Source organism: Pygocentrus nattereri, chromosome 6, assembly GCF_015220715.1.
Source record: "Pygocentrus nattereri isolate fPygNat1 chromosome 6, fPygNat1.pri, whole genome shotgun sequence".
NCBI lineage: Eukaryota > Metazoa > Chordata > Actinopteri > Characiformes > Serrasalmidae > Pygocentrus > Pygocentrus nattereri.
This window is the reverse complement of record NC_051216.1, coordinates 11,383,914-11,396,997: the sequence shown is the minus strand read 5'-3', so window position 1 is coordinate 11,396,997 and position 13,084 is coordinate 11,383,914. Positions and strand designations below refer to the sequence as shown.

Genomic DNA, 13,084 nt, shown 5'->3' with positions numbered 1-13,084 from the left:
GAACTCAATCTTAATATTGCCTGCCATGCAAATCTTATGAACCTGAAAAAAAGGAGGTTCAGTTAATAATAATGATCACGCTAATTATCAGTTAATTATCAATTATCATAATCAACGGTGTTCATAATGATAATAACAATGACTGTTCTGTTCTTGTTTTCAAAACTCAGATTCTTAATCGTATTTTGGGTTTGACTGAAATTGACTGACATTCATAAAAATAGATGACATCAATGCTGCTGGGAGTGAGGAACAGGTGGTTTGGAATGAGGAACATTATTGATATTTCAATAACAGATATTTCACATCTGTGTTGCTAAGTGTGATGAATCGTATTGGCATCAGTATTTATATCTTCTCATCATGCTACATTTTAAGCCAATAGGAAACTTGGACACAAACCCTAAACTACACTGAACCAACAAAAGCGCTACAACAAATTTTCCTATTTTAATGATCTTAAAATCTTCATATTTTATTTTGTGATGCAGCAGCTTTCATTCCGTCTAACCTAGTTTACTGTAACCACTCTTAGAGATTACAGTGCCAAAAATGGTTCTTTGGAGTGATAATAGAACCATGTTTGGTTAACCGAAGTTCCTTTAAAAGGATGGTTCTTTCAAGACCCATTTTTCTAAATGAGAAGTGTGAGTATGCTAAATCAGATTTAAAGCATCTCTATGTGATATAGAGGTTGTGTAATCATTAAAGATCCTTCCTAGAGATTTTAAGGATGTTCACTGGGTGGAGATGATAACGGTTGGATAGCGTAGTGGATAAGATCATTTCCCCACATACAGAATTCACCAATCATAAAATGGTCTGGAAAAATGAAGCTAAATACATGCTTAAAAACAAAGGAGCCAGACTCAAAAAGGGGTCTTTGGAATGGTAGTATTAAAAAGCCAGTTTTCATTCCACAAAGAAGCTTTCTAAAGAGCTTTAAAGTTTAAAGCAGCTCCACATCCAGTCTGAATCCAACCACAGTACAACAAAATGGTCACTCAAAGTGTGGAATATGTGTAACAGCAATAATAGATTGTGGATAAATAATATGGAAAATTATTTGAAATAATATGCAATAAGAAAATAATCAGCTGTCCTAAAACAAGCTGAAATTTTGTTTTGATTAATCTCTTTATTCATCAAATAAGGCTTTCAAATTAGACCCCTAAAGTTTATAGTCTGGATATAATTTCAATACTGAACTTTTCAAATACAGCTTATTATATATATATATATATATATATATATATATATATATATATATATATATAATATATTAGCCTTGGCCTGTGTAATCCTACAGCACTATTTCTCACTATTCTGTTTCTCACTATTTTTAAGTGCTATTTAGAACCATAAGTTCATATAAAACCATTTCCTGCTTAAATGTTTCTTAAATGGTTCTATCGATCTTTTATTGTTACAGCCATTCTGTCTAAATTCTATTTTATTCTACTTTTCTATTCTTATCCTGTTTGGCTCCTTAGGTAGAAGGTTAATTAATAAATAAAGTTTGAAGCTCATTTTTTTTCTATGAACTGAACATTATGAGAAGGTTGTTCCCATAAGAAAGCACTCATTGAGATCCTGGGCCCCTGGTTTGTGTTCTTGTTTTTTTCTTTGCTGTATTATATGCTGTTAGCTATTACAAACTGGGCAGAACCCTATTCGCATTAATGTGCGAAATGTTTACTTCTGCTGTGCAGAGCCTGATTCTGCTCTTTAGATCGATTTTCTCATTTGTTCTTTGTTTTTACCGTGCCTGGCCTTTGGCTAGGCAGCTGCCCTCATGGAAGAGTAGCAGTGATAGGCAAGGGAGGCCAGGCAGGATCAGAAGTACAGGCCCAGCGGGCGGCTTCTGTAAGAGTAAACGTCATGCTGAGACAGAAATCTCCAGAAACTGCCTTGGGCCTTCTACGAGAACATCTGTGAAGAGCTTGAGAGATCTTAATAACTCACTGTGCAAGTTCACAACAGGTGAACCAATTCTGTGAAAGAGCAAATGGTCCAGATTGATTTGTGAAGCTTATAAAGCTCCATTAACCTGTTATCTGTAGTTTTGTGCATTTTTCTTGTCCTCTGTTCTTCTGAGTAAGTGATGTATGTTCTACAGGGTGCGTGGCCTGGTCAATGTTTTGGTTGCACTGTGTGTCCTCACCGGCTACTCCATTATGACGGCCAGCTTTGTCATCTACGAAGTTCAGGAACACCACACTGGCTCCAAGAGGCTCCAGCACATTTCAGGCATCAGTGAACCCTTCTACTGGGTGGTCAACTTCTCGTATGATATGGTACTTAATTTAGTTCGCTTGCACACTATGAACTGTCTCAGTCATGTTGCGCCTCTCCGATTGGTTCCATCACACTAGAATGTAACCATAAAACTAGACTAAATCAGCTCAGTGTTTCTATCTAAAGTGCTAAGAGTGAATGAAAGCTAATGTGGACCACTTAGCATGATTCATTTGCATGCTGAGTGGCACCAATGAGCTTTCATTCATTTTTAGAATGCTTTATTCCTTTGTTTTTAGACACAAATAAACACTGTATGGTAATTGAATAAGTTAAATTCAGATATAATGTTCTTTCTCTCTCTCTCTCTCTCTCTCTCTCTCTCTCTCTTTGTCCTCTGTCTGTCTCTCTGCCAGGCTCTGTACATGGTTCCTGTGGTTCTCTCTGTGATCATGATCGCAGCCTTCCAGCTTCCGGCCTTCACTGATCGTCTGAATTTGGGAGCAGTCACGCTGCTGCTTGTGCTCTTTGGGTCAGTATTAAAGTGACTGAAAGGAGAGACTTTTAAGTTTAAGTAGCACTTACAAAAAAGGTTACATTGAGATTTAGGAGGTGAGGAGCCTTACATCTTCCATGGGAGACAATAATATGGAAAAATATCTTTCAATTTATATGGAGAACTCAGGATTCATGTCATAGAAATGTAGAAATCTAGTATATATATATATGATATATATATATATACAGATATGGATCCAGTACCTTACAGATTGCCTCTGGCACTCAATGATTTGTAGAGATTTTTCAAGAAAAGTCAAAAACTGGAAAACTGAACTAAAAAGTACTTCACCGTTTCACTTTCAACTCCTGTTTGGACATGTGTGGTGACAGAAATGGTAATAAGAAGGTTGCGAAAAGGTACATTTTTTGTCCCCAGGAGTATGGACAGTGTAAATGTCCCCTCAGAGGTGCAACAATGGTCTCCATGCATATGGAGTCAATGCAACTTAGAACCACACTATATTGCCAAAGTATTCGCTCGTCTGCCTTCACACGCATAAGAATTTGAGTGAGATCCCATTCTTAATCCATAGGGTTTAATATGATGTCGGCCCACCCTTTGCAGCTATAACAGCTTCAGCTCTTCTGGAAAGGCTTTCCACAAGGTTTAGGAGTGTGTTTATGGGAATTGTTTACCATTCCACCAGAAGCGCATTTGTGATGTAAGACACTGATGTTGGACGAGAAGGCCTGGCTCACATTCTCCGCTCTAATTAATCCCAAAGGGGGTCATCCCAAAACATCCATTTCTTTATGGACCTTGCTTTGTGCACTGGTGCGTAATCATGTTGGAACAGGAAGGGGCCGTCCTCAAACTGTTCCCACAAAGTTGGGAGCATGAAATGTCCAAAATCTCTTGGTCTGAAGCATTAAGAGTTCCTTTCACTGGAACTAAGGGACCGAGCCCAACTTCTGATAAACAACCCCACACCAAAATCCCCCCTCCACCAAACTTTACACTCGGCACAATGCAGTCAGACAAGTACTGTTCTCCTGGCAACTGCCAAACCTAAACACATCCATCGGATTGCCAGATGGAGAAGCGTGATTCTTCACTCCAGAGAACACGTCTCCACTGCTCTAGAGTCCACTGCTCCTTACAGCACTTGATGATGTAAGGCTTGGATGCAGCTGCTTGGACAAGGAGACCCATTCCATGAAGCTCTCTATGCTGTTCTTGAGCTGATCTGAAGGCCACATTAAGTTTGGAGGTCTGTAGTGATTGACTCTGCAGAAAGTTGGTGACCTCTGTGCACTATGCCCCTCAGCATCCGCTGACCCCACTCTGTCATTTTATGTGGCCGACCACTTCGTGGCTGAGTTGCTGTCGTTCCCAATTGCTTCCACTTTGTTATAATCCCACTGACAGTTGACTGTGGAATATTTAGTAGCGAGGAAATTTCATGACTGGACTTGTTGCACAGGTGGTGTCCGATCACGGTACCACGCTGGAATTCACTGAGCTCCTGAGAGCGACCCATTCTTTCACTAATGTCTGTAGAAGCAGTCTGCAGGCCTAGGGGCTCGGTTTTATACACCTGTGGAAATGGAAGTGATTGGAACACCTGAATTATATGATTTGAATGGGTGACTGAATACTTTTGGCAATATGGTGTACAATAGAATGTGGTATAATCATGCTCTTTAACTAAAGGGAACTCTTTTTGGGCCCGCTGCCAGGCCTGTAGCTTGTTATGGGGGTTAATTAATTGAGTCGAATTGAATTGGTTAATTTAATTGTTACGAAATGAAGTCGTTTTTTTAGGTTGAACTGATAAACATTTTTTCACACTATTTTATAAAGGTTCTTTGAAGAGCACACAGAGAACAACCAGTCAACCATGCAAAGAACCATCCTAATCCAAAGCCACCATGCTTCTGTATAAAACTACTGCCTTTACTAAAGAACCCTTGAAGAAACCCCATTTTTTTGCATAATTGTGAAAAACAACTGACACGCAGCACCTAAAAAAAGGCAATCATGAAATGTTAGATGCAGTGGGAGTAAATAGAAACCTATCAGCATTTAATAGTTACGTGGATTTCACAAAGATTGCCTTAAAATTTATTCCCATTTCCAAATATTAGTACCGAAGCATTTTCGTTCACGTACAGATTCTGGGGTTTCTGTTGTAATTTAACCTCTGGTTAGAAATCAAGGTTTCCTGCTGCGTAACAGGAACAGAAGCTGCTTACAGTCAGGCTGCCAGGCTGTACAGCAGTGATTTCCCCACTCCATCAGTCTGCTAATTGTGCCATGAACGGCATTGCGGGTTAAGCCCAGCGCCGCTCCTCTGGCTGTGGGCTCTGAGGAAGCCCTGGGAGGCCCCGACGCTCAGCGAAAACTCAGCACTCTGTCTTCCATTCATCAGCCCCAGCGGTCCTTTGCCTTCCAGCCCATAAATAACCAGTCCAGGACTGCTGTCTGCTGCCCGCTCTCACCCAGCGCTGCTTAATTGCTTTTGTTCGGCATCCGTGTGTCTGAGGGAAAAGTCGGCTTCTCTCCGCCGCACGTTTTCACTCACACAGATAAACACTCACACCCTCAGCTCACTCTCTTCTGTGTTTAAGCACATCTACTTCCTTGACCCCCTCCACCCCAATCACCGAGAGTAATGAATAAAAAAGCAGATCATTTTGTAGTGCAGAAAAGGCGAGAAAAAGCCTCACCGTGAGAGAGCAGATGAAGTCATTTATCTTCCGCTCGCTTAGCTCAGCTCGTGAACGTTTTTTTTTCCTTTCTTCTTCTTCTTCTTTTGCTTTTTTTAACACCTCCTTTTAGTCATGGTGTAAGTGGACGTTTCTCCTCTGTACTTTTTCCTCAGCGTGGTTGTAGTTGTCCCCTCTCCTTGTCCATTTAAATTCTTTGGCTCTTTTACAGGTTTGCCAGCTTCCCCTGGATGTACCTCGTTTCATCCCTATTCAAGGATGCAGAGATGGCCTTCATCAGCTATGTCTGCATCAACCTCTTTATCAGTGTGAACACCATCATTTCCACTGCCATACTTTACTTCTTACAGCAGCTCAACCAGAATGATGAGGTAAGCCAGCAAGAACAGCTTAACCCCTTATTATTCCAAAATGAATTCTAGGGTTAACACTGTATGCCCAAATGTATACATCTCCTGTAATTAGTGACTTCTGCTACATTAAAGTGCTAATTTACCTATTAATCCTCTTGATTTCTGAAGAAATGTTGGGCGAGCGGGTGTTCTCCTAACTCCGATATAAAAGTGATTTATGTAGTTATGAGATTGAGGATTTGAAGTGTAAACCCATGTTCAGTCAGACGTAGAACCTGAAAGATGTGGCTAAAATCAAAACCAGTTGTAAAGCGTTAAAATTTCTATTAAGCCATAATGAAGCCCACTAAAATTCTTTCAGATTACAACGCTATAATCTAATATTTGTAGCCAAACCATGCTTTACTGATGGATATGATCATCATTTCTTAATTATCACGCTTCTTAAACTCAAGTAAACAACAGAAAGTCACAGTCTTGAATTTTTACCAGTGTTTACATTTTCTTTTCATACTCTCATTACAAAACAGTGAGGAACATTCACTTTTCCATGATATGAGCCCTTTAAATGATTTGTGTCTTAAATTCGGTTACTTTATTATTTAGAAGTCAGATAAACTACAAATTTACTCACTTTCTTAAGTTCCATTGTTCACCTCTGACGCTTTTCTCCACTGTAGTCACTGAACATATGCACTTTAATGTATTGCCATATACGTATTTTCATAAATATACATTTTACATACTTTTAGTTTTTTAACTGTACAATATATATGCATGTACTTCAGTACCTGTACTTTAATCCCAGTGCACATCCTTTTCTAGACTTATTTTTATTAAAAATCTTGAGCCTGATTCTGATTGTAAAGTTAAAACACAGTTTCTTTTACAATTCAATCCTCCTAAAAAAAAATGTAATTATATTATTCTCTTGTTAAGTTTAGTTTTTGAATACATTTTACATATTTTTGCCAAAGAATAATGGTGTTCTGTGCTGAGATTGATCAGTTCAGTCTGTATTGCTGTGATAATAATTTAAACAGGGGGTGACTCATATTGTGATCCCGAGTGGCTCAGTCATCTATGGTTTTCCCCTGTTGTCAGGAGGTAGTGAGTTTGGTGAGGCCATGACCAGAAGCTACTAATTATCTTGGCCTGTATGCCAATATGTTGCCAGTATATTGCTGGGGCCCTAGTTAATTGGGTTTCTGTATATAGAATATACCCTACAGTAATACGACACACTACCTGAGGAAATACATTTCATTTGACACTGTAGTTATGGTAACATACACGTGACAAGTGACATGTTTGAATCACTGTTATATATAAATGAAAAATGTCCCAAGTGGAATGAATGAAAGTCCAAGCCAAATGCAGCTAGCAATAGAGGTTGCAGTCAGATTTTCTACGTAGAAATAAAAAAAAAAACAACTAACTAATCCATTTTTTCCTTTGTCTCCCTTTGGCCCTCACAGAACATCCAGGCGGTGTACCAAACCCTGAACTACGTGTTCCTGATCTTTCCCCAGTTCAGCTTTGGAAATGGGCTGATGGAGCTGGCCCGGGTGGACATAGAGGTCCAGATCCTGAGCGTGTTTGGAGTGGATGCCTATAAGAACCCCTTTGACATGGATGTGTTGGGCTGGATGTTCCTCTCCCTGTTCCTGCAGGGTTTCTTCTGCTTCACTCTGAGGCTGCTGCTCAACAAGTGGCTCCTGCGGAAAGTTAGGTAAGGCCCCAGTAGGTTTATAGAACAGAGTGGAGTAAAAGTTAGAAATGCACTTTAATAGAGTGTCACTCCATGATATTGCAACAATAAATAACAGAAAATTAAAAAGAGAAACACACTGTTATTGCAGAGCCATTTCGTGACAGTAAAAGCACAATACGATGGCCATACATCATTAGATGCTGAATCGTCTATCGGATATTGCACTCGAGCAGTTATAGAATGGAAAGTAGTTGCTGGGTTTAAAATTGTGAAAAATAATTGTTGTTCTTGTCTCAAGATGTGAATATCAATTTATATAGCAGAAAGAAACTTTTTTATTTTACTGTAAATCACAATTATTTCAGGGAAATTAAGTTTTATTATGTCCCATTTTTCACCTGTATAATTCTCAAGCTTACGCTTTTTTGCCTGTCCCTGACAAGGCGTCTCTTCTGCCGGAGGATGTCAGTACATCAGACAAGAAGCTGGGACGAGGACGAGGATGTCTTGGCTGAGCGCCAGCGTGTGGACAGTGGAGCGGCGAGTTCGGATTTGCTGCAGGTCAGCCAGCTCACAAAAGTCTACCAGCATCTGAACCGGAAAGTTGCGGCCGTGAAGAAGCTATCTTTCGGCATACCAGTGGGAGAGGTCAGTTAAATGAACCATACGTGATTAAAATATTTGTTTCAGTAATTTCTATAATTATAATTATAAATTGTGAGTTATGTTGATTACAGTTATTCCTTTCCTAAAGTGTAACCAGATGCAAAGTAATGAGGTCTGGTTAATGATCCTATTGAGATTAAATGTAGAGTGTCATGTTTAAACGTGTGCGCTATTCCAGAAAAAATAGACAGGTCTTTGTCTTTTTTAGTGCTTTGGACTGCTGGGTGTCAATGGAGCAGGAAAGACCACCACATTCAAGATGCTGACTGGAGATGTCAGCCCTACATATGGCTCAGCACAAGTGCTGGACTGGGACGGGTAATGGTTTCCCCCATATCAACTCTGTTTAGCCACGTTTAACCATGGATTTTAACACTAGCTTTTAATGTACACTGCTACAATCTTCTCTTTTCATGTTCCCAGGAGAATGGTTGACATGATAGACTGCAGGACAGAGGGCATAAACATCGGTTACTGCCCTCAAGTGGATGCACTGGATGACTTGCTGACTGGAGAGGAGCACCTGTACTTCTACGCCCGTATCAGAGGCATCGCCAAGAGGGAGATTGATGGGGTAAGAGGCCTCTTTGTCTGTGTTCACTAGTTAGATCAATGGCCTACAAAGCTAGACTCAAAGACAACTGACAATGATCACCTGTTCAAGTCATCCAACCAGACGTTTGAACTCGGTTGGTCATCGACTTCTAGTAAAAATGAACATTGGATCAATATGAATCTTTTCTGGGTTGTCAAGAATTTGGTTCAGTTAAAAATGTATATTAATTAAGCCGGCTTCTGCTTGTCACATTGTTCCTTAGCAGCATTCAAAAGATCCTCACTAATGACTATTAATGACTATATGTAGGCGATGGTAGACAAAGTACACAAATCCAGTGCATGAGTGAAAGTAGAGATACAGTACCTGTGTAAAATATTACTTGAGTATTAACAAATCAGCATTTCTCCTCTTCTGTCTTGAGTTTAGGAAAATATTTTAGGATAAAATTTCACTCCCCATCCCAAGTCCAGGGACATCAGGTAGATTTAAAAATACCCCACGCATTCTTAGAGCATTTTTCTTCTTTCTTTAGGCCTGTCCAGGCTGAGTTACAGTCACTTAACTACAATTGGACATTGTGTATTTAGGGGAAGGATTTAGTGAAAGGTGCACTATGATCTTTTTGATTTATTTGTAAAAGTGCATTGAGTTTTTTATTATGTATTATGGAATAAATTTGTATTATGGAATAAATAATTCTTTCTTTATAGCATCTTGCAGAGAGCAGTACAATATGTCAGTGTAAATGTAGTGAAGTAAAATAAAAACGTTTGATACTTTATAAAATCAATTACTTAAAGCTGCACTATTTCGGAGGTTTTGTTAAACCTGAAAGAAGTAGCGTTATTGAGTTGAAAGAAAAAAAAACACACACAAATATGGTGCGTGTGCAATGTTTAGGTCTCAAATTCAAAATCAACATTATACTGATGAAGCTATAATGACAATAGTAGATAATTCACTTATATCCTCAGAAGAGACGTCCTTCAACAAGTTTTAGCTGTGGGGTTGTGGGGAATGGGTTGCGTGCAATTACACATTTCCACCAGAGAGGTCTCCAAATCCCCAAAGCTTACATAGTGTAGCTTTAAGAACAGTAGAGTCATGCAAGAACTTGGTTTACTGTAGCTGTTTCTGCCCACAACTGCATTTAGAACAACTTTTGCAACAGTTAGAATTAATTACACCCTTACACCCTTACATTAACCCGTTACATTGTTTATCAGTTGTTCACCATTTGTTTAACTGCTACATCACAGCTAATAGAACTTGCCTGAGCTCTCCATTGGAAGTTATGACAGGTGCTAAATGATTAGCCATTTAGCCCTTGCCTGGTGTGTTAATTTATTAAGTAATTTATCCCCTAAGCAACTTTTTAAAACTCTGTTTTGCTCTCAGGCCTTTGAGACTTTGTAAGTCAGCAGCTTTGCAGGGTACTGACTTCTTTCCACATATATCTAAATATAAAGCCAAGCAGGGCTCACTGGGGCTGTCTTGGTGCAGAGAGAGCTTGGTATGAACAGAGTATTGAATTTGACAGTCCAGTGCTGCCGCTTCTCCATATTGATTAGAGAGGAAGCTAATTAATCTTCCATTCTCACAGTATTATCGGAAAGGGGTAGTTCTGGAAAACCTACCTCGGGCCTCTCTCATGAAATCTTCATTAGCCATAAACAAGCAGGAGACAACATTTCTTACGGGCTTATCATGACAGTGCTGATCTAGGCAAATGTGACACTTCTGGCTCATTAAAAAAAATATTGTGTCTGAAGAGAAATGAATTACGCAAAGCCGTGCAGTGCATCTTCGAGAGATTTGTTACTGAAGCGCTGCTTCGTGAAGTACAGCAGTTTAGTCACAGGGAACACAGTGTAATATATTCAAAGCATTTTTATGATACTAAAATTATGTTATATTCCAGGAAAGTTTGAATGAAGGAAAACAAGATATAAATGTAATAAAACACTGCTTAAGCAAGTTTAATAAAACACTGCTTCTAAGACTTGGCCCTAATATTCTGATGATTGACAGCCCTCAGGCTAACAATCCCAGTGTCCTATGCCACCAAAACAGAATAAACACAACAGTGTTTGGCCAGTGGGTCGGGACAGAGGAGTGATACAGACTCCACATATGCAGGTCGAGTAGTAGACTCTTGCATGTCCATGACATGCTAAAAACATCTGGCTCTAACATGGTGACTTCTTACAGAAGGTAGAAAAGGTATGTCTAAACTGGACAGCGCAGTTCTTATTCACTTTACTGCTGGATGTGCATCCATGGAATAAATAAACTGACAAATGGACATGCAGACAGTCATGCTTGTTAGGTTGGCTTTCGCTTGGTTGTCAGCTTTCACTCTGTAAGCTTTTCTGACCTATGACTATGGAGGACTGCTTATGTACACATGACCCAAGATTAGCACTGTCCAATTTACAGAAGGAGAATTCTGGCAAAATATATTTATTAAACGTTCACAGGATATACTTCGTAATTGTTTCTTGTGCACTCACATAATGCTGCTGTCGGAAACAAAATCTCATATCTCCATTTTTGTTGATTTTCAGTTTTTTACATAATTTGAAAATGTCTATTGTCCTTTGCATTGTGTATAAATTTTAGGATGAACAGACCCATAAAAATGGCCCAAAATGAATTGGAAAAAAGTCTGATTCCATTGACTTACATTAAAAGTCAAGTATGTTTTTGCCTTCTTCTGTAAAGTTACCATTTTGGAGATACAAGGTTTTGTTCCGACAGCAGCAATAAGTAAGATTACCCTAATTAGGGAAACAACATGGATTCAGGTTCCCAGGGGCTTCCAATATTCACTCACTGTGCACTTTATTAGAAACACCTACCTTGTATTTCCACTCACTGGATAACCTTATACGTCTACTAGAATACTAACCAATTACAGCCCACAGCCCATCTGTTGGTGTACGATTTATCAGCTCCTCACAACCCCATTCATCACTGGCTTGCCTCCGAACTGTTGGCTAGATATTATTTGTGTGGTAAACACAGCAGTTTCACTGACACGGTAGCGTTGTGATACTGTGAGAGTGATCGATCACCAGCAATCACCAAGAGAAGCTCTGTGGTCAGAAACTGACCACTGATGAAGGATGGCTAATACCAACAGTGCTTCAACAGATGGGCTACAGTCTCTAACTGTACACCAGCAAAGTAGACTAGCAAGGTGGAGCTTTCCAATAAAGATGTAACGTAGAGGCCGGTGAATGTGTCCTGATGGGCTAGTTTGAGTGCCATTAGTCATTTAAATGTTCCGTCTCCGCCCCTTCCTTGTTCTCCTCGTCTGCACTGTCCTCTGCCCTCCTTAATGTGTTTATCTTTGGAGACATTGCTTTCTATAGTGAACAGAAACTGTGATAGCCATTTATTATGACACGACCATCGGAGTGTCTCCTCGTATGGGCATTAGGAGGGTGAAACTCTGCACTGTTATGGTTTTTATCATTTTAATGTGGTTCGCCGCTTCACAGTGATAGAGGTAATGGCTTCTACTTGAACCTTTCTCTTAGAACAGCACACAGCGTGCTAAGACTAATGGAAAGAGCGAAGAATTTCAGGGTCTTTTAGAAGGTGAGTCATCTCCAGAAACAGAGAAGGAGTGACTTCAGCATAGCTTGAAGTCAGTGAGGACACTGTAGCTGTGTTGGCCTTATTCGCCTCTTATGTCTTCAGCAGAGTGAGATGAATTGTTCAGACATGAAAATCTTGAGCCTGAACGAGTGCATTGTTCCACCATCGAAAGCTTTTGCTTGAAAAAAAGAATGGTTTAGAAGCCCTATCGGTCATCTCTTACTGTCGCTGGTGCCTCAGTGCCTCAGAGGCTTGGACATTAGCTCAGATTAGCAAAAGATTTGGGACATGCGGTCTCAAAATCCCAGAAAGCCATGGGAAATGTGCTATTCCTTTCAAGCAGGACGGATGTAAACCCACTGAAACTGAGAGCACTTTACAGTTTGTCACAGGTCCACATTGAGCTGCTTAAATTCAGAGAGGCTGGGTCGCTCCTTTGATGTAGGAATCCAATTAATTAAATGGATGCAGCATGCATGACGTGCTTTTTGTGGTGGGTCAGATGTCAACAGGCATTTAATCAAAATACAGTTCAGAGCAACTCATTATGGTGCTGAGACCAAATGCCCAACGTGGTAGACGTAGTTGTGAAGCATTTTTCGGGGGGCAATTAGTGCCTCGTTGAACCGAAACAGAACGGGATGAGAAGTTGTGATGGAGCCGACTTTAAAAATGTGAAAGTGTGCTTCATCTTAAAGTATATTGGTAAGTTGACTG

General features: G+C 39.8%; 1 protein-coding gene across 1 annotated transcript in view; it reads left to right on the top strand.

Annotated features, from left to right (window-relative positions):
• Positions 1-13,084, top strand: part of abca12 (ATP-binding cassette, sub-family A (ABC1), member 12) — a 92,879-nt gene that overhangs the window by 72,684 nt on the left and 7,111 nt on the right. The window contains exons 53-59 of the mRNA XM_017707317.2: positions 2,120-2,297; positions 2,655-2,770; positions 5,681-5,840; positions 7,301-7,554; positions 7,980-8,184; positions 8,411-8,520; positions 8,626-8,776. Of these exons, the coding sequence (XP_017562806.2) occupies positions 2,120-2,297; positions 2,655-2,770; positions 5,681-5,840; positions 7,301-7,554; positions 7,980-8,184; positions 8,411-8,520; positions 8,626-8,776 (1,174 nt within the window). The remainder of the gene's footprint in view (positions 1-2,119; positions 2,298-2,654; positions 2,771-5,680; positions 5,841-7,300; positions 7,555-7,979; positions 8,185-8,410; positions 8,521-8,625; positions 8,777-13,084) is intronic.